General features: G+C 44.3%; 1 protein-coding gene across 1 annotated transcript in view; it reads left to right on the top strand.

The window, feature by feature from the left end:
* Nucleotides 1-25,082, top strand: part of erbb2 (erb-b2 receptor tyrosine kinase 2) — a 42,190-nt gene that overhangs the window by 10,283 nt on the left and 6,825 nt on the right. Inside the window, exons 2-25 of the mRNA XM_014158617.3 lie at nucleotides 4,585-4,736; nucleotides 4,841-5,027; nucleotides 5,350-5,490; nucleotides 7,386-7,454; nucleotides 7,570-7,685; nucleotides 7,929-8,070; nucleotides 8,359-8,493; nucleotides 8,594-8,720; nucleotides 9,276-9,349; nucleotides 9,627-9,717; nucleotides 10,477-10,679; nucleotides 10,933-11,062; nucleotides 12,732-12,828; nucleotides 17,949-18,103; nucleotides 18,374-18,421; nucleotides 18,798-18,936; nucleotides 19,494-19,616; nucleotides 19,789-19,887; nucleotides 20,029-20,214; nucleotides 20,328-20,483; nucleotides 22,742-22,817; nucleotides 23,941-24,087; nucleotides 24,332-24,429; nucleotides 24,736-24,924. Of these exons, the coding sequence (XP_014014092.1) occupies nucleotides 4,585-4,736; nucleotides 4,841-5,027; nucleotides 5,350-5,490; nucleotides 7,386-7,454; nucleotides 7,570-7,685; nucleotides 7,929-8,070; nucleotides 8,359-8,493; nucleotides 8,594-8,720; nucleotides 9,276-9,349; nucleotides 9,627-9,717; nucleotides 10,477-10,679; nucleotides 10,933-11,062; nucleotides 12,732-12,828; nucleotides 17,949-18,103; nucleotides 18,374-18,421; nucleotides 18,798-18,936; nucleotides 19,494-19,616; nucleotides 19,789-19,887; nucleotides 20,029-20,214; nucleotides 20,328-20,483; nucleotides 22,742-22,817; nucleotides 23,941-24,087; nucleotides 24,332-24,429; nucleotides 24,736-24,924 (3,080 nt within the window). The remainder of the gene's footprint in view (nucleotides 1-4,584; nucleotides 4,737-4,840; nucleotides 5,028-5,349; nucleotides 5,491-7,385; nucleotides 7,455-7,569; nucleotides 7,686-7,928; nucleotides 8,071-8,358; nucleotides 8,494-8,593; nucleotides 8,721-9,275; nucleotides 9,350-9,626; nucleotides 9,718-10,476; nucleotides 10,680-10,932; nucleotides 11,063-12,731; nucleotides 12,829-17,948; nucleotides 18,104-18,373; nucleotides 18,422-18,797; nucleotides 18,937-19,493; nucleotides 19,617-19,788; nucleotides 19,888-20,028; nucleotides 20,215-20,327; nucleotides 20,484-22,741; nucleotides 22,818-23,940; nucleotides 24,088-24,331; nucleotides 24,430-24,735; nucleotides 24,925-25,082) is intronic.

The raw sequence follows: 25,082 nt of genomic DNA, 5'->3' as shown, positions 1-25,082 counted from the left end.
CATCACAATAAATACGTTATTTATTTTAGACCGGTCTAAAGAAACATGATATGAAGAAAATGTAGTCTTTTTGAGAAGAACAGAATAGCATACTCTGCGTTATCCTTATGTTAGGCCCTGATGTGGCTACCGTATGCCATATGGCTGTGGGCTACACTAGTTCATTTAGCAAACAAGATTTGTTTAGAATTCCGTAGCATTATTTTATAGTATGAAGAATACAATTGAACAAAGCTGAATAAAATAGAAAGGATATTTTCTCAATGATTTGAGGGAGTGCGCACATGCAGCTATTCTGTGTTGAGCGATTAACAAAGAAACAGGTCCTCCTAAATGTTTAATTTTAATACATTCTAAGGCTGCATGATACGACTCTAATGATGTAAGTCGCTCTGGATAAGAGCGTCTGCTAAATTACTAAAATGTAAATGTAAAATGATTTGAAAAAAGTCGCAGGAAAGGCATGAGCTCTGCTTAGTTTTTTTGCGCAGCCTGTACGCACTTCATCAGTCTCTCATTCACAATTTGACAAGCCACTTGATAATGCGTCGAATTTCCCGGCTGCATCCCCTTTGTGTGGCCATAATCCCCCTAAAAAAAAACAGGCCTTTTGCGGCCAGTAGCCGTTATGCCCTTGGGCTGAATATAATAATTATAATCTCCTTCTCCCCGCTGCGTGCCGAAGGACCTCTCACTCACATGGCTCTCAGTCACGTGGTCGGGTCTTTCTCACATGCTACAAGTGAAGACAGACACATCAGGGACGCAACTGCGCTTCCTTATCCAATTCCGAGGCGCATATTGAAGATATTGGAAGAACTGTCCACATTTACTTTTCGTCAGCCAACAAGATGACTAGGCCTAACGAACAGCAAAAGCACTAGCCTATGTCAATCTACTATCCCCCATAGTACAGAAGTTTACCTATTCTGTGCAAGAAATAAATATTCCAAAGAAAGTCCGGGACAGTTGTGGGATGCGATAGATCCCAAGTTAATGCAATGAGCCTGATGCAACAGATGTAAATGTTTACCTTAAAATGTTGATCAACTATTAGGCTATTTCTTGACATTATAAACACAGCAATGCACACACGGAAGTAGGCTATAAGCACAAATGTTCCATTAGCAGGAAAACACCATTCTCAAAAGTGACCACTAATGCGATTATGCATGTAATGCATTTTTATGGTGAAAATGTATCTTCCCCAATCTTGAAACTCTCATGCTGCGTATGTATGCCAGTTAGGCTCTACAACCATTGTAAAGCGGATTGATGTGCTTCATTTTAAGAAGTTATTTGGCCACTTTAGTTGTGATACCTATAGGCTAGGCTACATGAGGTGTGTGACTATGATTTGAAAAAGTTGCTCAAAAAAGCATTCACTGTTTGCCTTAAGCTGGGCATCATTCACAAGTGATAGGCTGATATTGTCACCCATCAGACTATTCTTGATTTAATCTTGTTTTTACAAATACTAAATAATATATGTGTGAAATTTGTTTTGATTTAGAATGGATCATTATCATGCACCTGTCTCGACCCGGGAGCAGTGGGGAAAAAATATATGTAATCTATGCACTTAAATAGTGAATGGAGGATGCTTTTCCCGTGGTTCATTTTCATGCCAGCCAGGTAGGCTATACTCCTGTTTTAATGAGAAGCAATGTGCTTAATATTAGAAAAGTTGAGAAATAAATATAATAGGCCTAGCCTATAGAAAGCTGATGGGATCCTCCTCTTTTTAATAGAGGCCATCATCTCAGTTTTCTCACGCAAATGCATAGCCTATAGAAATGTTGCACAACATGAGCTCACGGGCTCTCATGAAGTGTTTGATTAGATTTTTGATTAGATTTGCATTGATGTCAGAGTGATTAGAGGGACAGTAGAGTGCTGAGTACCAGGCAGTTATCAAGTTTGGTAGGCTACTAATGACCATCAGCAGCATCAGAGCTTGGGGAAGCATAATTACCGTGACTAAACGGTCACATGGAATTTGACTGCCATCATGACTCGTGACCGCTGGTGTGGCAGTAATACGGTCACCGTAACAGCCCTAGGTGCAGCTGATATTATGTAGGTCACTGTGAGAACACTGGGCTGCGTTTAGAACACACTACACGTCACATAGCATGTGATAAGAGCTCGTACACGGTACAGTACTACAGGCGCGATAACGACTCGTATCTCGTTGGCTGCGTCCCACTACATTGCCTATATAGTGCACTACTTTTTACCACAGCCCTAGGGGCATCTTCTCGGACATCTTCAACCTGTCCCAGGCTGTAGTCCCACATGCTTTAAGGAGACCACTATCGTGCCAGTGCCCAAGAAAAACAAGGTGACATGCCAAAAGACTATTGCCCCATCGCGCTCACCTCCGTCATCATGAAGTGCTTTGAGAGCCTGGTCGTGGCCCACATCAAGGTCAGCATGCCAGGCACACTGGACCCACTCCAATTTCCTTTCCGCTCCAACAGATCCAAGGAAGATTCCATTTCCATCACTGTACACATGGCCGTAACCCATTTGTACAAGAGGAACCCCTATGTGAGAATGCTGTTCATTGATTTCAGTTTGGTCTGGACACCCCTCTCTGCTACTGGATCCTGGACTTCCTGATGGGCAAACCACAGGCTGTGAGGATTGGCAACAACAACACCTCCATTCTGACTCTTAACACAGGGGCCCACCTGGGGTGTTTTCTCAGTCCTCTGCTGTACTCCCTGTTCACACACGACTGCGTGGCTTTGCACAACACCAACTCTATCATCAAGTTTGCTGACAACACCACGGTTGTAGGACTGATAACCAACAATGATGAGTCAGCCTATAGGGAGGAGGTAAGTGAACTGCCATTGTGGTGTCATGACAACAACTCCCTCAATGTCAGCAAAACAAAGGACTTGATTGTTGACCTCAGAAAGCAGAGGAGGGAACATGCCCCGATCCACATAAACGGGAGTCACAAGTTTTAAGTTCCTCTGCATTCACATCGAGGACTTGTCATGGACCACCAATACCACCACTCTTGTCAAAAGGGTGCAACAGCGTCTCTACTTTCTAAGGCGGCTGAAGAAATTTGGCACGCCGCCCCGTATCCTCTCAAAATACTACCGCTGCACCATCGAGAGCGTCCTGACTGGTTGCATCATAGCATGGTACGGGAATTGCTCTTTCCACAACCGCAAGGCCCTCCAGCGGGTGTTGAAGATGGCCCAGTATATCACTGGGACCATGCGCTCACCCGTCCAGGATATCAACTCAAAACGGAACCTGGGGAAGGCACTCAGCATCATCAAGGACCCCACACACCCCAGCTAAGAGCTGTTCTCTCCATTACTGTCGGGCATGATACCAACAGGCTCAGAGACAGTTTCTATCTACAAGCAATCAGACTGCTGAACACTTGAACAGGTCTGACCACCTGCTCTGATTCTCCACACCTTAGCACACATGCACTCACTCATGCACACACACACACACCCACAGACACACACATATACATTAAAGCTACACACACATCACAACTTCTGCTACCAGACTCTTACTATACTGCTCAATTTATACACTTGACCCCATCCTCCCCTTCCACAATACACAAGTAAATATTGGACTATAAATTGTGCCTTCCTGTATTACAATTAAGCTAAAATATTTATTATATTCTACTGACATTTACTTGTTCGTATTCGTGTGTTTTGATTATTTCTTGTTTGCTTGTTTGCATTGTCGAATCAACAAGTAAGCATTTAGTTGGACGGTGTATACCATAATTATCCCGCACCTACAACCAATAAAAACTTGAATCTTTAAACTTGATGGGCCCTGGTCAAAAGCAGTGCACTATGTAAGGAAAAGGGTGCCATTTGAGACGAAGCCATGCACTTTGGAGACCCTTGGCAGAGGCTCAGCCATTGGCCAAATCATCTTCCTCTCTCTCTCTGCATTTTCTGTGTCCCTGTATCCTGTGTCACCCAGTGTCCTGCTTGCTGTCTCCAAAAAGAGGGAAAGTGATAGCCCTGGAGGAGGGAGGAGAAGGAGGGAGAATGAGAATGAGAGGGAGGGGGAGGAGGGAGAGAGGGGGTGGAAGTGAACTTCTGGACGGAGGGTTGAAAAAAGTGTTATGGGAGTCTTCCAGGGATCTGGGGAAGTAATTTCGTGTGTGTGTGTGTGTGTGTGTGTGGAAGACTCAAGGCTCTCCTTTCTTTCCTGTCTTTAGGAAAAATGATGTCAGTGTGCACACTATACAGACAATATGCATATGACTGTATTCATGCTATGGTAGAGGGAGGAAAACACCTATAGTGAATCTTAAAGTCAAAAAAGACATGTATTACATGGTGTACTGTATATTGTCAGTTGTTGATACACCTGCAGTGTATGTGACAATAAAACACCTCCATTTGTTTTCTGCACATGCAACAGAAATGGCACACCCGATTTACCAATTTACCCAAAGGCGTCAAGATGCGCGAAAACACTGGTTGACACAAAGCCCTGCTTCAACTCAGGATCCTGTTCTTTAAATTAAAGGTAACATGTATTAACGTATCTATTTTTGTGTGTGTGTGTTGTCAGTGTGCCTGGGCACAGACATGAAGCTGGCCCTGCCCTCCAGTCTGGAGAACCACTATGAGACACTGCGGCTGCTCTACACTGACTGCCAGGTGGTGCACGGCAACCTAGAGATCACACATCTTCGGGGCAAGCCGGACCTCTCCTTCCTACAGGTATGTTTTCTTTGCCTGATTTTTTTTTTTTTCCCCTCACCTGTTAAAAATGCTAACATCCCTCCCTTTCCCCCTTTCTTCCCTCCCTCCCTCCCCCTCTCCAGGGTATCGTGGAGGTGCAGGGCTACGTCTTGATTGCCCGTGTGTCTGTGAGTGTGGTGCCGCTGGACAACCTGCGCATCATCCGGGGAAGCCAGCTGTACAACTCCAGCTATGCTCTGGCTGTCCTGGACAACACCCTCCCTCAAGAAGGGGTGGGCCTGAGGGTGCTCCGCCTCCGCAGTCTCACAGGTGAGGGAGGGGCCAGAGAGTGAGAGGGAAGTCTTTTTGGGATACAGGAGGGATGTAATCGTAATTGAATGAAGGGATGGATTGGATACTTATAGGCCCATTTTAAAATTCTTTAAAAGTGCATCTTTCCTTCTTTGTCGTAACAACTAATTAGACATGATTGAACAGGTGAATGCAAGGGCTTTACCACATGGCTTTTTCCTGTCCAGTCATTTCTCATCAGTGATTACTTCAAGGAACATAACCTCTTGTTAGGTTTTTTTGTCAGTTCCTCTGAACATTTTGAACTGAGCCTTCCCTCCCTGTCATGTTAACCCCATAGAGATCCTGCTGGGTGGAGTGCACATTTGGGGAAACCACCAGCTCTGTTTCCCAGACCCCCAGCACATGGAGTGGAGGGACACACTGGATGAAAAGAACACGCATGCCAAGCAGCTCCGCCTGCAGGCCCGGGCCCCCAACTGTGAGTGTTCCTGTTATGGGAGTTTATACACACACACACACACGTACACTCACACGTGTACACACACACACACACCACACACACACACACACACACACACACACACACACACACACACGTGTACACTCACACGTGTACACACACACACACACACACACACACACACACACACACACACGTACACTCACACGTGTACACACACACACGTACACACACACATGTACACTCACGTGTACACACACACACACACACACACACACACACACACACACACACACATACACACAGTGCCTTTGCAAAGTATTCAGACCCCATTACTTTTCCCACATTTTGTTAGGTTACAGCCTTATTCTAAAATGCATTATTTGTTTTTTCCCCTCATCAATCTACACAATACCCCATAATGACGAAGCAAAAAAAAAGTTTTTTTAGTAAAAAAATAAATAATTGTTGCTAATTTATACAAAAATAAAATACATTTACAGAGGTATTCAGACCCTTTACTCTGAGCTTTGTTGAAGCACCGTTGGCAGCAATTACAGCCTCCAGTCTTCTTGGGTATGACGCTACAAGCTTGGCACACCTGTATTTGGGGAGTTTTTCCAGTTCTTCTTTGCAGATCCTCTCAAGCTCTGTCAGGTTGGATGGGGAGTGTTGCTGCACAGCTATTTTCAGGTCTCTCCAGAGATGTTCAAGTCCGTGCTCTGGCTGGGCCACTCAAGGACATTCAGAGACTTGTCCCGAAGCCACTCCTGCATTGTCTTGGCTGTGTGCTTAGAGTCGTTGTCCTGTTGGAAGGTGAACCTTCACCCCTAGCCTGAGGTCCTGAGCGCTCTGGAGAAGGTTTTCATCAAGGAACTATCTGTACTTTGCGCCGTTCATCTTTGCCTTGATCCTGACTAGTCTCCCAGTCCCTGCCGCTGAAAAACACCTCCACAGCATGAAGCTGCCACCACCATGCTTCACTGTAGGGATGGTGCTGGGTTTCCTCCAGACGTGAAGCTTGGCATTGAGGCCAAGGAGTTGAATCTTGGTTTCATCAGACCAGAGAATCTTGTTACTCATGGTCTGAGAGTCTTTAGGTGCCTTTTGGAAAACTCCAAGCGGCCTGTCATGTGCCTTTTACTGAGGAGGGGCTTCCGTCTGGCCGCTCTACCATAAAGGCCTGATTGGTGGAGTGCTGCAGAGATGGTTGTCCTTCTGGAAGGTTCTCGCATCTCCACAGATGAACTCTAGAGCTCTGTCAGAGTAACCATCATGTTCTTGGTCACCTCCCTGACCAAGGCCCTTCTCCCCCAATTGCTCAGTTTAGCCAGGCAGCCAGCTCTAGGAAGAGTCTCGGTGGTTCCAAACTTATTCCATTTAAGAATGATGGAGGCCATTGTGTTCTTGGGGACCTTCAATGCCTCGACACAATCCTGTCTCGGAGCTCTATGGACAATTTCTTCAACCTCATGGCTTGGTTTTTGCTCTGACATGCACTGTCAACTGGTGGGACCTTATATCGACCAAATCATGTCCAATCAATTTAATTTACCGCAGGTGGACTCTAATCAAGTTGTAGAAACAGCTCAAGGATGATCAATGGAAACAGGATGCACCTGCACTCAATTTCAAGTCTCATAGCAAAGGTTGTGAATACTTATGTAAATAAGGTATTTCTGTTTTTTTTCTTTCTTCTAAAACCCTGTTTTCACTTTGTCATTAGGGGGTATTGTGTGTAAATTGCTGAGGACTTTTTTTTCCCGAAGGCACTGTACATCCCAATTGTCAGTCAACTATCACTATGATTGGAATGTGGTCAGTCTCTGCAACAGTCTGTCTCCAGAGGTCAATGTTTGGTCAACGTCGGTGACCGTCTATCAAGGTGTTGTTGAGTCTGTCTTTTGTCCCAGGTCCAAAGTGCTCCCCTGCCTGTGTAAAGCGAAGCTGCTGGGGAGAGACGGAGAAAGACTGCCAGACCCGTGAGTCTGTCTCTTTCCATCATTTCTTCTCTCAATCTGTTTGTCTTTGTCTCCATTCTGTCTATGCCCCTCTCTCTGTCTCTCTCTCTCACACACTTTCTCTCTTCCCTTATAGTGACCCATGTGCACTGTGCATCGGGGTGTCTGCGCTGTAAGGGACCCGATCCCAATGACTGCTGCCACATGCAGTGTGCTGCCGGCTGCACTGGGCCCAAAGACTCAGACTGCCTGGTGAGAATACTGCCATTCCACACACACACACACAGCAACTCCCTGTCTTAGTTTAAATAATGTGTCTTGACTCTTGCCTCCAATGTGTCAATTTTCCACTGTATTGGTTCCTACAGTTGCGCCACGAGAAAATACTGTGGTGTTACATACGCGTTGCGGCAATTGTTCTGCCAATACTGCAGCACAACCTAACTTTTTCATTTCCTTCGGACAAATTTCTAAAGAACTGCCTCTGTTTTACAGTCGTGCCGTCACTTTAATGACAGCGGGACGTGTAAAGACAACTGTCCGCCCCCCACCATCTACGACCCGGTCACCTTCGTGTCAAAACCCAACCCCAACAGGAAGTTCAGCTTCGGGGCCACCTGCGTCAAGACATGTCCCTGTAAGCTTGGCTTACTTTCCTGTATATATAAATGTCCCTTTTTCTATGTTTGTCTCTCTCCTTTCTCTCTGTCTCTTTAAGGAATTATATTGTCTCGATCTCTATCGCTCCCTCTCACCTATTTCTTCTTAACACACACTCTCTCTCTCTCAATTCGTTTTAGGTCAATTCAAAAGGCTTTATTGGCATGGAGAGTGTAGCGACACATACTGTACATTGCCAAAGAAAACATATAGAAACAGAAATATCTAAATTTATATTTTAAAATCAACATCTCTCTTTCTATAGATAACTACCTAGCCATGGAGGTGGCCTGTACCATGGTGTGTCCTAAAGCTAACCAGGAAGTGATTATCACCCAGCCTGACGGCAAGGAGACACAGACACAGAAGTGTGACAAGTGTGAAGGGGAATGTCCAAAAGGTTTGTGTGTGTTTTTGAGTTCGTATGTGCTCATATGTTAACATGTGTTAACATTTGCGTGTGTGCTTGTTCACCCTGACTGTATCTATGTGTGTTCCAGTGTGCTATGGGCTGGGCATGGGTGATCTCCAGAGCTCCTCCTGGGTGAGCTCCTCCAACGTGGCCCAGTTCACTGGCTGCAATAAGATCTATGGCAGTCTGGCTTTCCTTCCACAGAGCTTCACAGGGTAACTGCTTTACATCTCTTTTTTTACCTTATATCTGGCCCACTAAGAGAGGGGGATTTGTCTGTTACCAACAGCCACTAAAAACCTGGGTTCAACCTGGGCGAGGTTTTCAGTTTACAGGCAAGCTCAATCCAGCAGTCAGGTCCGAGCCTCTTGCCCGAGCCTCGTGCCCGAGCCTCTTGCCCATTATTGTGCCATCTCCATGCAAGCCATTGCGTGCTATCACCAGAAAGACTCAACAAGGGACTTCTTCCTGTAAATAACTAGTATGGAAGAACTTGTCACATTCACGCTTCCTCACGGGAAGCAATCACTTGTGGAGTCTCTCGGTTTCAAACCTTTCTGGCACTAGCACGCACTGCCTCGCACGGATATGACACAATAATGGGCAAGTGGCTATTGTGTAGCAGTATTACCCTCCAGGGTGATGTCACAGCAGCTATTTTATGCCTGAAAGCTCACCTCACATTAGCTGTCACATGTTGAGTTGTTATGGTATTGTTCATGTCCATATTGACCACACTCAACGTGTGATCTCTGTGTTCCTTTGTCCAGGGACCCATTGGCTAACATGACAGGTCTGACCCTTAGTGAGCTGGATGCATTTAAGGATTTGGTGGAGATCACAGGTACTGAACACACGCGTACACATACATGTACACATTAACACACATATACACGCACACACTCACTCACACACGCACACACGCACACACACACACACACACACACACACACACACACACACACACACACACACACACACACACACACACACACACACACACACACACACACTCCACACACACACACACACACACACACACACACACACACACTCTTTACTTTCTTTTGGGATAGTATTGATTCTGTATGCGCGTTTGTGTGTGTTTCTGTTCCCTACAGGATATCTGTACATTGATGCGTGGCCAGCCAACTGGACTAACCTGAGTGTGTTTGAAAACCTGAAAGTGATCCGAGGAAGGATGCTCTATAAGTAAGTCTGTAGAACTGTCCATCGGTCTGTTCGTCTCCGCCATATCATTACAGTATTATGTCTGTTTGTCAGTCCGCCGGTCCACTAGTTTTGGTCTACTAATGTTTCATGAAGTCTGTCTTTATATAATAATCCTTTTTTTCTGTTTGTTTTGCCAGTCAATATCAATTATATCTATCTACCTGTCTCGCTGTCTCTGTCTATCTGCCTGCCTGTCTAGGTTTGTCCTCATATGTGTCCATGTTATATGTATGTCTGCCTGTCTGTCTGGTCAAGGATCCCTTGAACTTTGGGTTATAAAAGCTAATGATTACCTAGCACAGCTGCCTGAGGCTGCAGGGTGATGTTGTAAATATTGCAGGTTAGTGGATGGAAGTCTGTGCAATTGCTACTGGTATGGCGTTTTCTGCTTTCCATTTTCTGTGTTTCTGTCAAGCTATCTACTCTTTCACTCCTCCCCTTACCCTTCTTCTACCATCCTATCTCCTCTTAACCCCATTTTCTCCTCCAACTTTGTTCACACCCAAAAATACATTTTAAATGTTGTAAATAACGGGAGCTCTCATACTATACCGATTTGCATTGTGTGTGGTGCTTGTATCGCGCTGTAACTAAATCTGCTGTTAAACTAAACTAACAGCATAAGTCACGCTGCAGAATATAACTTGACTTACAGTGCGTTAGCTCACAGCGCAAGTGTCTTCGCCCATACTACTAAATGAATAAATGTGCTCCCTCCTCTCCTCTCTTTCCTTTTAGAGGAGTGTTCTCTCTGGGGGTCCAGTCAATACAGATCCGTTCTCTGGGTCTGCGGTCACTCAGGAGCATCAGCGGGGGTCTGGTCCTGCTCCACAACAACTCACAGCTCTGCTACACCCAGGACCTGCCCTGGGGGACCCTGCTGCACCCCACCCAGGGGCCCCACCGAATCGTCAATGCCAACCAGGACCCCCAGGAGTGTGGTATGCGTAATGCGCACACATTCATGAATGAAAACAAGCAGCACACGTGCATGCTAATATGCACATTTTGTGGATGTCGATGTTTATGCGTGTGTGTATGGTGGTTGTGTGTTGAGAGGGAAGAAACATCAGCGTGTGTGTGTATTCATGTGTGTGAATGTTAGTATTTTCCATGTGGCACCAAAAGCGGTGTCCTTGGTGATCAGTAAAGTTCATTGAATCTAATTGAATTCTCCCTGTCTTCTCCTCCTAGTGGCGGAGGGCCGTGTGTGTCACCTGCTGTGTGCTAATGGCTGCTGGGGGCCAGGGCCCAGCCAGTGTGTGGCCTGTGTGAAATTCCAGCGTGGGAAGGAGTGCGTGGAGGAGTGCGACATCTATCAAGGGTGAGAGACGGTCAAACAATCTGTCATACGCACATGAACACGCGTTCTCCCCGCTTCTATGGCTGGAGAATAAGTCGGAGGAGTGTGTGGAGGAGTGCAATATCTTTCAGGGCTGATTGACGAATGGGATGCCGTTAGTAACAACCGTATGTTATGAAAAAGGTGCATTTTGTGCCATGAAATGCAAACATTGCTGTCTTTTCCTTCCACAAAATGGAGATGGTCAAAAATGAATAGGGAGTGTACTGTATGTCAGAGCAAATCCATACAAATGTGGAAATGACAAGTGGATCAAGTGATAAAGCATTTAGTCAATCAATCGAAAAGCTTTTATTGTTGAATCTGCTCTCTGGTTCCTTTGGTTGATCCAGACCAAAGCAGCTTGTACAGTATTACATGCTGACTACACTGGCGATCCCGCACATGTTGATTTTGTCCATCATGACACACAGGTTAAAATATCTAAACCAACTGTGAACCAAGTATATTAATTTGGGGGCATGTCGAAAACACACATGACACATTGACCAGGAGTCATACAAAATTGTGTGTTTCTGTACTCTGACTATTAACACTAGAAAATCTGGGGCGTTGAGCAATCCCGTTCATGAAGCTGGTTGAGAGAATGCCAAGAGTGTGCAAAGCTGTCATCAAGGCAAAGGGTGGCTACTTTAAAGAATCTCAAATATAAAATACATTTTGATTAGTTTAACACTTTTTTGGTTACTACATGATTCCATATGTGTTATATCATGTCTTCACTATTATTCTACAATGTAGAAAATAGTAAAAAAAAAAACCCTGGAATGAGTAGGTGTGTCCAAACTTTTGACTGGTACTGCATCAGAATTTTGCACAAAAATAAAAGGAAAGAGTAACACAAGGCTATGTACAAGGAGTACCGGTACAGAGTCAATGTGTGGGGGTACGAGGTAGTTGAGGTGATTGAGGTAATATGTACATGTAGTTGGGGTAAAAGTGACAAGGCAATCAGGATAGACAAACAGAGTAGCAGCAGCACGTGTGTGTGTTTTGTTCATTAGGACACACTATGTTAAACATTTTGCAACAGAAAACATAAATCCAGCCCAGGTAGTTCCTCCCTGTTTCAGTCTGTTTCATTCTGTTTGGTGTCTAATGAACACAACCCAGTATTATGTAGCTCTGGTCAAAAGTAGGGCACTGTATAGACTGGTGTATCATCTAGCAACAAAACTGATGCGAGCACAACTTTGGGGCAAAACAGACAGGGTTGGCTTCGTTTCAAAGGATTATTGACAACGTGAGCTATATTTTGTCTCCAAATGTTTATTGAAAACACAAAACAATTTGCACAATACGCACTTGTTGTCTCTCAAATACATCGCTACAGTTGTTGGTTAGCTAGCTAGCAAATTCTTGCCATATTAGCATAAACATGAAAAAGTAAGTCAAAACACCTCAAAACAGGATATGGGATCAAGAATAAGATACAGCTAGCTTAAAAGAGCCACCTATGATTTAATGATCATCTTGAGATCATCTTGTGATGCAGGTAGAGTGTGTGGACTGTTTGGATGTGTAAATAAGGCCATGATGTTGATGATTTGTGATGATAATGATAACAGTGATAATGACTGTGACAATGGTGATGAGGACGATGTTGCTGATGATGATGTGTTTGGTGCAGTTCCCCGAGGGAGTTTTTCGACAGCTCCGAGAGAGTCTGTGGCGCCTGTCACTCAGAGTGTCGCCCCATCAATGGCTCTGCCTCTTGCCTAGGCCCGGTAAGATGTGTGTTTTCGTATATGAGTGGGTGTTTGTGTGTTAAGTTTGTGTGTACACTCTATTTTCCTCTGTTTGTGTGTATTTTCATTCATTAGTTTTTCTTTGTTTTCATTTACAGTGCTGTGAAAAAGTAATTGCCCCCTTTCTAATTTTCTCTACTTTTGCATAGTTTTGATCCCGAATGTTATCAGATCTTCAACCGAAACCTAATAATAAAATCGACGACCTACGAGGAAGATTAAACTAGCAACTGGACATTAAAAACGAATATCTTATGCTTCACGGAGTCGTGTCTGAACGACGACATTATCAACATACAGCTGGCTGGTTATATGCTGTATCGGCAGGATAGAACAACGCCGTCTGGTGAGACAAGGGGGGGCGGACTATGTCTATTTGTAAACAACAGCTGGTGCACGATATTTAAGGAAGTCTCAAGGTTTTGCTCGGCTGAGGTAGAGTATCTCATGATAAGCTGGAGACCACACTATCTACCTAGAGAGTTTATCTGTATTTTTCGTAGCTGTCTACATACCACCACAGACCGATGCTGGCACTAAGACCGCACTCAATTAGCTGTATTCCACCATAAGCAAACCGGAAAACTCTCATCCAGAGGCGGCGCTCCTAGTGGCCGGGGACTTTAATGCAGGGAAACTTAAATCCTTTTTACCAAATTTCTATCAGCATGTTAAATGTGCAACCAGAGGGGGGAAAAAACTCTAGATCACCTGTACTCCATGCACAGAGACGCGTACAAAGCTCTCCCTCGCCCTCCATTTGGCAAATAACACTGAGAGCACCAGCTGTTCCGGACGACTGTGTGATCACGCTCTCCGCAGCCAATGTGAGTAAGAACTTTAAACAGGTCAACATTCACAAGGCCGCAGGGCCAGACGGATTACCAGGACTTGTACTCCGACCATGCGCTGACCAACTGGCAAGTGTCTTCACTGACATTTTCAAACATCTCCCTGTCTGATTCTGTAATACCAACATGTTTTAAGCAGACCACCATACTCCCTGTGCCCAAGAACACTAAGGTAACCTGCCTAAATGACTACCAACCCGTAGCACTCACGTCTGTAGCCATGAAATGCTCTGAAAGGCTGGTCATGGCTCACATCAACACCATTATCCCAGAAACCCTAAACCTACTCCAATTTCCATACCACCCCAACAGATCCACATATGATGCAATCTCTATTGCACTCCACACTGCCCTTTCCCACCTGGACAAAAGGAACACCTATGTGAGAATGCTATTCATTGACTACAGCTCAGCGTTCAACACCATAGTGCCCTCAAAGCTCATCACTAAGCTAAGGACCCTGGGACTAAACATCTCCCTCTGCAACTGGATCCTGGACTTCTTGACGGGCTGCCCCCAGGTGGTAAGGACCTCTCCCTCAATGTGATCAAGACAAAGGAGATTATTGTGGACTACAGGAAAAGGAGGACCTAGCACAACATCGACAGGGCTGTAGTGGAGCAGGTTGAGAGCTTCAAGTTCCTTGGTGTCCACATCACCAACGAACTATCATAGTCCAAACACACCAAGACAGTTGAGAAGAGGGCACGACAAAACCTATTCCCCCTCAGGAGACTGAAAAGATTTGGCATGGCATCCTCAGATCCTCAAAAGCTTCTACAGCTGCACCATTGAGAGCATTCTGACTGGTTGCATCACTGCCTGGTATGGCAACTACTCGGCCTCCGACCGCAAGGCACTACAGAGGGTAGTGCGTACGGCCCAGTACATCACTGCGGCCACGCCTCCTGCCATCCAGGACCTCTATACCAGGCGCTGTCAGAGGAAGGCCCTAAAAATTGTCAAGGACTCCAGCCACCCTAGTCATAGACTGTTCTCTGCGCTATCGCGCGGCAAGCAGTACTTAAGCGCCAAGTCTAGGTCCACATCTAATAAAATGGCTACCCAGACTATTTGCATTGCTCACCCCCTGTTTTACGCCGCTGCTACTCTGTTATTATCTATGCATAGTCAAATCAAATCAAATCAAATTTATTTTTATATAGCCCTTCGTACATCAGCTGATATTCTCAAAGTGCTGTACAGAAACCCAGCCTAAAACCCCAAACAGCAAGCAAAGCATGTGAAAGAAGCACGGTGGCTAGGAAAAACTCCCTAGGAAAAACTCCCTAGAAAGGCCAAAAACCTAGGAAGAAACCTAGAGAGGAACCAGGCTATGAGGGGTGGCCAGTCCTCTTCTGGCTGTGCAGGGTGGATATTATAACAGAACATGGTCAAAATGTTAAAATGTTAAAATGTTCATAAATGACCAGCATGGTCAAATAATAATAATCATAGTAGTTGTCGAGGGTGCAACAAGCACGTCCGGTGAACAGGTCAGGGTTCCATAGCCGCAGGCAGAACAGTTGAAACTGGAGCAGCAGCACGGCCAGGTGGACTGGGGACAGCAAGGAGTCATCATACCAGGTAGTCCTGAGGCATGGTCCTAGGGCTCAGGTCCTCCGAGAGAAAGACAGAAAGAGAGAAAGAGAGAATTAGAGAGAGCATATTTAAATACACACAGGACACCGGATAAGACAAGAGAAATACTCCAGATGTAACAGACTGACCCTAGCCCCCCGACACATAAACTACTGCAGCATAAATACTGGAGGCTGAGACAGGAGGGATCAGAAGACACTGTGGCCCCATCCGATGATACCCCCGGACAGGGCCAAACAGGCAGGATATAACCCCACCCACTTTGCCAAAGCACAGCCCCCACACCACTAGAGGGATGTCTCCAACCACCAACTTACCGTCCTAAGACAAGGCCGAGTATAGCCCACAACGATCTCCGCCATGGCACAACCCAAGGGGGGGGGCGCCAACCCAGACAGGAAGACCACGTCAGTGACTCAACCCACTCAAGTGACGCACCCCTCCCATGGACGGCATGGAAGAACACCAGTAGGCCAGTAACTCAGCCTCTGTAAAAGGGTTAGAGGCAGAGAATCCCAGTGGAAAGAGGGGAACCGGCAAGGCAGAGACAGCAAGGGCGGTTCGTTGCTCCAGCCTTTCCGTTCACCTTCACACTCCTGGGCCAGACTATACTTAATCATAGGACCTACTGAAGAGATAAGTCTTCAGTAAAGACTTAAAGGTTGAGACTGAGTCTGCGTCTCTCACATTGGTAGGCAGACCATTCCATAAAAATGGAGCTCTATAGGAGAAAGCCCTACCTCCAGCCGTTTGCTTAGAAATTCTAGGGACAATTAGGAGGCCTGCGTCTTGTGACCGTAGCGTACGTGTAGGTATGTACGGCAGGACCAAATCGGAAAGATAGGTAGGAGCAAGCCCATGTAATGCTTTGTAGGTTAGCAGTAAAACCTTGAAATCAGCCCTTGCCTTAACAGGAAGCCAGTGTAGGGAGGCTAACACTGGAGTAATATGATCACATTTTTTGGTTCTAGTCAGGATTCTAGCAGCCGTATTTAGCACTAACTGAAGTTTATTTAGTGCTTTATCCGGGTAGCCGGAAAGTAGAGCATTGCAGTAGTCCAGCCTAGAAGTAACAAAAGCATGGATTAATTTTTCTGCGTCATTTTTGGACAGAAAATTTCTGATTTTTGCAATGTTACGTAGATGGAAAAAAGCTGTCCTTGAAACAGTCTTGATATGTTCTTCAAAAGAGAGATCAGGGTCCAGAGTAACGCCGAGGTCCTTCACAGTTTTATTTGAGACGACTGTACAACCATCCAGATTAATTGTCAGATTCAACAGAAGATCTCTTTGTTTCTTGGGACCTAGAACAAGCATCTCTGTTTTGTCCGAGTTTAAAAGTAGAAAGTTTGCAGCCATCCACTTCTTTATGTCTGAAACACAGGCTTCTAGCGAGGGCAATTTTGGGGCTTCACCATGTTTCATTGAAATGTACAGCTGTGTGTCGTCTGCATAGCAGTGAAATTTAACATTATGTTTTCGAATGACATCCCCAAGAGGTAAAATATATAGTGAAAACAATAGTGGTCCTAAAACGGAACCTTGAGGAACACCGAAATTTACAATTGATTTGTCAGAGGACAAACCATTCACAGAGACAAACTGATATCTTTCCGACAGATAAGATCTAAACCAGGCCAGAACTTGTCCATGTAGACCAATTTGGGTTTCCAATCTCTCCAAAAGAATGTGGTGATCGTCACTTTAATAACTCTACCACATGTACATATTACCTCAATTACCTTGACTAACCGGTACCCCCTGTATATAGTCTCGCTATTGTTATTTTACTGCTGCTCTTTAATTACTTGTTCCTTTTATTTCTTATTCGTATTTTTTAAACTGCATTGTTGGTTAGGGGCTTGTAAGTAAGCATTTCACTGTTGTATTCGGCGCATGTGACTAAGATTTGATTTGATTTGGTGGTGGTTGTGTGATGGTTTGAGGATGCTTAGCTGCCTCAGGTCCTGGATGACTTGGCCTAATAGAACGAACCATTAATTCTGCTCTGTATCAGAAGATTCTACAGGAGAATGTCAGGCCCATCCGTCTGTGAGCTGAAGCGCAGCTGGGTCATGCAGCAAGACAATGATCTAAGACACACAATTAAGTCTACATGAAAATGGTTAAAAGGCAACACATTTGAAGTTTCGGAATGGCCTAGTCAAAGTCCAGACTTAATTCCAATTCAAATGTTGTGGCTTGAAACGAGCAGTTCATGCTTTGAAACCCACAATTGTTGCTGAGTTAAAGCAGTTCTGCATGCAAGAGTGGGCCAAAATTCCCCCTCAGTGACATGAGAGACTGATCAACAACTACAGGAAGCATTTGGTTGCAGTCGTTGCAGCTAAAGGTGGCACAACCAGTTATTGAGTGTAAGGGGGCACTTCCTTTTTCACACAGGGGAATTAGGTGTTGCGTAACTTTAATTAAATAAATAAAAACATTTTTTTTTAATGTGCGTATTTGTAAACTCAGTTTCCCTTTATCTAATATTAGGTTTGGGTTGAAGATCTGATAACATTCAATATAAAAAAATATGCAAAAACAGATCAAATCAGGAAGGGGGCAAAAACGTTTTACTATATGTGTTTTTAAATACTGTGTGTGTGTGAATCTAAGCTCTCTCTTTCGTCTTACCTATAGGGGGCCCACCAATGTACAGATTGCCTGCACTACCAGGATGGGGAGGTGTGTGTGGAGAAATGTCCCAGTGGGTTGAAGGAGGAGCAGCACACTGTGTGGAAATACAGCAACGCCACGGGCCACTGCCTCTCCTGCAACACCAACTGCACACTCTCGTGAGTGTACACACACACAGACACACACACACACACAAACTTAAACAGACACACACACACAGATGTGACATGAGACATACACAAACACACAGGCATGTGATCGCATACACACACACACACAAATGGGCATGATGCTGCAAACACACACGCAAACTTAAACACACACACAGATATGACGTGAGATATACACATACAAACATGTGCGTGAACACACACACACACACACCACCACCAAACTGCACAATGCTAATGCTGCTTTTTCTTCCTTAGGTGCACTCAGAAGGATGAAAGAGGCTGCCCCATCCATACTAAAACAGGGTAAGGTTTTCCATCACAAATATCTGTCATGTTCTGCAATACTCTGATATCCTATTGTCTTTCTTTTTCAATGTGTTTCTTTTTTCTCCAAGCCACACCCACCGCGTTGGTGCTGTTTCTCCCCTCTATCCAACTCTCTCCCGTTCTCTCTTATCCAACTGTCGTAAAAAATGTAATCTTTCATCTCTCCTGCTCTATAACTGAAGTTCTCCAGTGTCTTTGAGCCTTTTGTCCTGTTGGTCAGAGGATTACTTCATCTGCTTCAATGCATTCACAAAATATTCACAAGGAAGCCAAGAGGTTTATGAATGTGTAGTAGCATTAATAAAAGTAGTAGGTACTTGATGAATGTGAATGTTGCTCTCTGTCTTTCCAGGCCGGGCACTTCGATCGCAGCTGCGGTGGGCGGGGCGGTGCTCTTCCTCATCCTATTGGGTCTGCTGGTGTTCTACCTACGCCGACAGAAACAGCTCAAGAGGAAGGAGACATTGAGGAGGATCCTCCAGGAGCATGAGGTGGGTGTTGGCACTGCCATTACACATGGGGCTGGCGCGAAGCATCATGGGGGTTGTTGTTCAAAAGACAGAATTTGAAAAATGATTAATGCGACGCTTGTAAATTCTATCTTTGTAATATCAATAGGTCGCTACTTGTAGAGATCATACAATATGTTAATAAGCTCTCTGTCTTATAGTTACAGGGGTTAAAGTTCTCTGTCACTGCGACGGATTTCCTTCATGGATTCGTCTTCTTTTTTTAATATCATTGAAAAGTTTCATTCATGTACAGAATGATCCTCTTGCCCGAGGAACATGGTCATGCCTTTTTTGTTTCTTTTTTTGTTGTTGTTAATTTTGAACATGAAAGGGGAGGTTAACTTGGCCCCAGACAATTATTTTCTTCTACAACCCCCTGTAGTTAATGTTATTAGTGTTTCCCAGGGCATTATCAATGTCGTAGGTCTTGTAGTAACACAAAGCCTGATAAAAGTTTCAGTTCTAAGTGAAAGAGTCAGTGATTGCAGTTCTAGTTTTAACTGCAAGCGTGATGGGAGTCTTCTCTCTGTCTGTAGCTGGTGGAGCCTCTGACTCCCAGCGGAGCCCTGCCCAATCAGGCCCAGATGCGCATCCTCAAGGAGACCGAGCTAAAGAAGCTAAGAGTTCTGGGCTCAGGAGCCTTCGGCACTGTCTACAAGGTGTGTGCGCTTGCATCTGTCTGTCTTTGCATTGTCTATAAGATACCCTCATACCAATCGAATAGTTTGAAATTCAATATAACATTGACGTCAACATACTTTATTGAAATTATAACTTTTTCTAAAGTTATGTTATTATAGTGTAATTATAATGTGAATATACTCATTCCAGGGGGCGTGGGCTCCTGATGGGGAGAATGTGAAGATCCCGGTGGCCATCAAGGTTTTGCGGGAGAACACCTCGCCCAAGGCCAACAAGGAGATCCTGGATGTGAGTTTTGGTATCAACCCATCCTTCTTTTTAATGAATTCTTACACACAGACTCTCACTCTCTTTCTCGCTCTTTCTCTCTTTCTTTAACACACACACACACACACATACACATACACATACACACACACACACACACAGGAGGCGTACGTAATGGCCGGTGTGGCCAGTCCCTATGTGTGTCGTCTGCTGGGCATCTGCCTGACCTCCACAGTGCAGCTGGTCACCCAGCTCATGCCATACGGCTGCCTGCTGGACTACGTCCGAGAGAACAAGGACCACATCGGCTCCCAGTACCTCCTCAATTGGTGTGTGCAGATAGCGAAGGTGAGGCTACGAGAGATATGATCTGTCCATCATTCATCCGTTCGTCCGTCTGCATGGGATCATAATGTCTATGGGTAAAATGTCTTATTTTGTGTCTGTGTGTGTACGTTTAGGGGATGAGCTACCTGGAGGATGTGCGTCTTGTGCACAGGGACCTGGCAGCACGTAACGTCCTGGTAAAGAACCCCAACCACGTCAAGATCACTGACTTCGGCCTGGCTCGCCTGTTGGACATAGACGAAACAGAGTACCATGCTGACGGAGGCAAGGTATGGCTGTGTGTGTGTTTTTATATATATACACACACACACACACACACACACACACACACACACTGAGTGTACAAAACATTAGGAACACCTGCTCTTTCAGTGACAGACTGACCAGGTGAATCCAGGTGAAAGCTATGATCCCTTGTTGATGTCACCAGTTAAAGAGCTGCAATCTGACCTTGTTACCTTACAGAAAGCCCTAGTTGGTTTAAAACTTGTACTTAATGCGTGTAAGACTAAATACATGTTGCAGGGCGGCCAATGTGAATTTCATTGCCCAATGACACAGCCCCTAGTTGTGCCAATTTCCTGCAATTCTACATATTCTGACATGGTTTAGGCCGATGACCAGGGTGGATTTTTTAAATAGATTTTTTTTTACCACAAGTCAGGTGTATTTAGGACTACTGTTACTTTGAGTATGCTACTATTTTTTGGGTGGTTTGACACTTTTTCAGACAGTAATTAAATGAGATGGGGAGACAGGAAAATGGGAGAAACATTGGGAAGGTTGGGTGCAGGGATTGATCCCTGTTCTCAGGTGGAAAGCTGTATGTGACATGTGCCGGGGAGTGTTACCACTACACCAAAGCTCTGCACAGGAAATAATCATATTAATAGTTGATGGCAGTGTGTAACCAAATCATAAATTGTATTATCCTTGTCCATAGACTGCTTTTAAGGTAAGGACACAATCATTTTGTATTTTGGGTAAACTATCTCTTTAAAATAGGGCTGAAAGATAATCCCGCTTGCTCTCCAGGACGGTTGGCCACCCCTGATGTTTCCCAAGTGCTGAGTGTTTAAAAATGTTCTTGTAATAACAATTCATTTCTCAAAATCACCCAACCTTCAAGAAAAGTCTAATGAATGTCAATATTCAGGTGGTTTATGCAGACTAGTTCAATATCCTTGCCATCTTATTCTACATATACAAAATATGACGTGTTTATGAGTTGTGAGTCCCCCTAAAATGTCAAAAATATTTCTGGGGATTCCTGGATCATTCAATATCCAATGCTTATTTGTATGACATATTCAATGGTGGTTCTCCCATTGATCAGGTTCCCGCCTACAAATCTGCGCATTTGGATTAACAAAGACATAATGTTTAAAAAAACAAATATGGATGAGTTAGTTAAAAAGCTAAGATTTTAAAGTGGGCTTCTTTTTTTAGAAATAGATCTTCCCTCTCCCTAAATTGAAAATTGTACAGTCAACCTTCCTGCCAGTTCATGATTATGGTGACACCATTTACCAGATTGCAGCAGACACTACTCTTAAACTTTGTATGAAGTTTACCATAGCGCCATTCGTTTTATCACTGGTGACACTCTTAATACTTAATACCACTGCATCCTGTATCAAAAGGTGGGCTGGTTCTCATTAAAGTCCTGTCGATCAATTTATCACTCCCTTTTTGTTTACAAAGCCCTACTACACAAGCTTCTAATTTAGCCTAACTTTGTTGTTAAAGTTTAAAAAAAACATGAGATAACCAACCCTGTGAGCGGATTTGGTAACTCTGGAGGTTTCTCAGGTCTCTACCGAATTAGGTAAATCCGCTTTTAGTTTTAATGCACATCATTGCTGGAACCAACTGCAAAATACACTGCAATTGGATGCTCTGCTGCCGCTTGGACAACTTATAATATTAATTGGGGGACTATTTGCGGAGGAATATTACTGTTTTTCTTGATTGTTTGTTGTGCAATATTTTAGTTTGTTTTTGTACTGATCTGATTTTTATTAGATTTTGTCTATGAATTGTATGTGCAGGGCTCCCTTGAGAAAGAGACCCTGGCCTCAATGGTGAATCCCTGTTTAAAAAAAATAAGATGAAGGGGGGAGACGGGTTAAATAAGGAATTTTAAGCCCTGAGACAATTGAGTCATGGATTGTGTATTTGTGCCATCAGAGGGTGAATTTTTGTATTTTATTTAACTAGGCAATGGGAAAGACAAAATATTTAAGTGCCTTTGAACGGGGTATGGTAGTAGTTGCCATGCGCACCGTTTTGAGTGTGTCAAGAACTGCAACGCTGCTGTTTTTTTTTTAACGCTCAACAGTTTCCCGTGTGTATCAAGAATGGTCCTCCTCCCAAAGGACATCCAGCCAACTTGAAAACAAACTGGGGGATCCCTGTTGGCCCTGATGAATTGAGGCTGTTCTGAGGGCAAAAGGGGTGCAATGCAATATTAGGAAAGTGCTCCTAATGTTTTGCACACTCAATGTAATGTATCTGTGCTCTTCAGGTGCCTATTAAGTGGATGGCGTTGGAGTCTATCCTCCACAGGAAGTTCACGCACCAGAGTGATGTGTGGAGCTACGGTCAGTCTAGATACTTCTAACCCATCTTGATACACATACTTAATATATAAATAATGCCACTAAGCATTCAAATATTCACTAAGACAGCAACGTCGGCTGTATTATTTCAGACTCAACAGTACCTCTGTACATTTGTGGGCAATAAAAAGTTAAGTCGTATAGGCAGAACAATTGCCATAATGCGTATGCAACAAGGCACTCTATCGAATTGCAATAGTTTGTTTACAATAACCTGTACCACAGGTTTTAGTGCCCACAACTGTTTATCTATGGCTCTGAATGAAGTCAGCGAACTGAGTGTGAGATATAACATTTAAATGGGCGTCATGTTGGCACCAAACATTCAAAGACTACCTTCTAGTTTGAATAGAGTGTTATTGGCATAATGTCCCACATGATAAAACAACAGTTTATTATAGAATACTACAGTACTTTTTATAGAATTCTATAGTATACTGTAGAATACTATACTACACACTGCAGTATCCCTCGATCATGTGTAGCACTTACTGTAGAATGTTGTAGTATACTGTAGAATATTACAGTAACTACATCAGTATTTTATGCAAATAAACACTCGTAAAAATTACAGTAATGTCCGCAAAAACACGGCACTTTTTTTTAACTATAGTAAATGCTAAATTGTTCCCTGCCAATTCCCCTCCCCCATATCACAATTTGTGGCACCCATAAGTGATAAGCCTACATGCCAAAGATAGATCACATTGTGTTCCCTACAGGTAATAGAAATAGGGAGCAGAAGCTCTGAACTATCCATTCAGACCTAAAAGTTAAGGAAAATTTGCTCTCTTAGTATTTTTCTAGTACGTTTCCTGAAGGAGAAAGCCTCCACTTTTATGTAAAAGATAATACAGCAAAAACACTATAGTAAATACTACATTTATGTCTGCAAAAACAGTACAGTAAATACTACTGTATAATACAGTCCGCAAAAAACACTACAATATAGAACAGTCAGCAAAAATACTACAGTGAATACTACAGTAAAGTCTGCAAAAACACTACAGCATTTATACCATAGTACACTATATACTGTTTTTTAATGTTGGATGGAGCATTTGGAACCATCTCTATCTACATCTGTATCTCTCTATCTCATTAGGGGTGACTGTTTGGGAGCTGATGACCTTTGGGGCCAAGCCCTATGACCTGATCCCGGCACGAGACATCCCAGAGCTGCTGGAGGGGGGCGAGAGGCTCCCCCAGCCCCTTATCTGCACCATTGACGTCTACATGATCATGGTCAAGTGTAAGTGGCACTGGAACTGTAGCGTTTCTTCCATACAAACAGAATGGGGGGGTTTCCCTTTAAGAGATGACCTCTTAGATGGGCGGTTCACCCCAAAATGTGTTTGTAGATACAGCTCATATGCCTAAACTCCAAATAAATGGAAAAGACTCATCCATTCAAGTCTTTTTAAAAAGCGCAACACAAATGAAATGTGTTTTATTGATTAGTATAGTTCAGACCTGTGTCTGCATTTGATACACAGGCTGGATGATTGAACCAGACAGCAGGCCTAAATTCAAGGAGCTGGTGACAGAGTTCAGCGCCATGGCACGAGACCCACCTCGCTACGTAGTCATCCAGGTGTGTGTGTGTGTATGTCGGTGTGCCTGTTGGTGTCTCTGTGTATGTTGCTGTCTGTCTGTCTGTGACTGGGTGGTTGTGTGTGTGCATGCTTGTAGACATGCTTGATGTGTGGATATTGTTTGCCAGTCTGTGAGATGAGTATGAGTGGAATCTGTGTGCATGTGAGTTTGTTTGTTCAAATGCATGTAGCCAAACCCTCACCATCTGTTTTCTTACCAGCTTACTTAATTTCCTAAATCATTCCTTTCTTCCTCTCCCTCCACCTCCTCTTTCTCCCTCCACCTCCCTTCTCTCTCTCTCCAGAATGATGACAAGATGAGTTTGTCCAGTCCGGTTGACAGTCAGTTCTTCAGGATGCTACTGGAGGAGGAGGGAGCAGAAATCAGAGACCTGCTGGATGCTGAGGAGTACCTGGTGCCCCAGCCCAACTTCTTCAGACCCCAAGCGGAGACCTCGGGCCCCAACGGCCCCTCACGACACCACTCACACAGGGTCAGTACTCAACTCACTTTGTCCTCTCTGAATGACTTCTTCTGCCTTTTCCTCCCATTTACTCTTTTTGTCTTTGGAACGATCACTTACCCTCTACTTGCTACCTCTCCTGTTCTTCTCTCATTTCCTTCCCTTCTCCATCTTTCCCTCTCCTCCTG

Source organism: Salmo salar, chromosome 19, assembly GCF_965601325.2.
Source record: "Salmo salar chromosome 19, fSalSal1, whole genome shotgun sequence".
NCBI classification, from domain to species: domain Eukaryota; kingdom Metazoa; phylum Chordata; class Actinopteri; order Salmoniformes; family Salmonidae; genus Salmo; species Salmo salar.
Note: the sequence above shows the minus strand (reverse complement) of the source record. Positions and strands in the feature narration are given on the sequence as shown.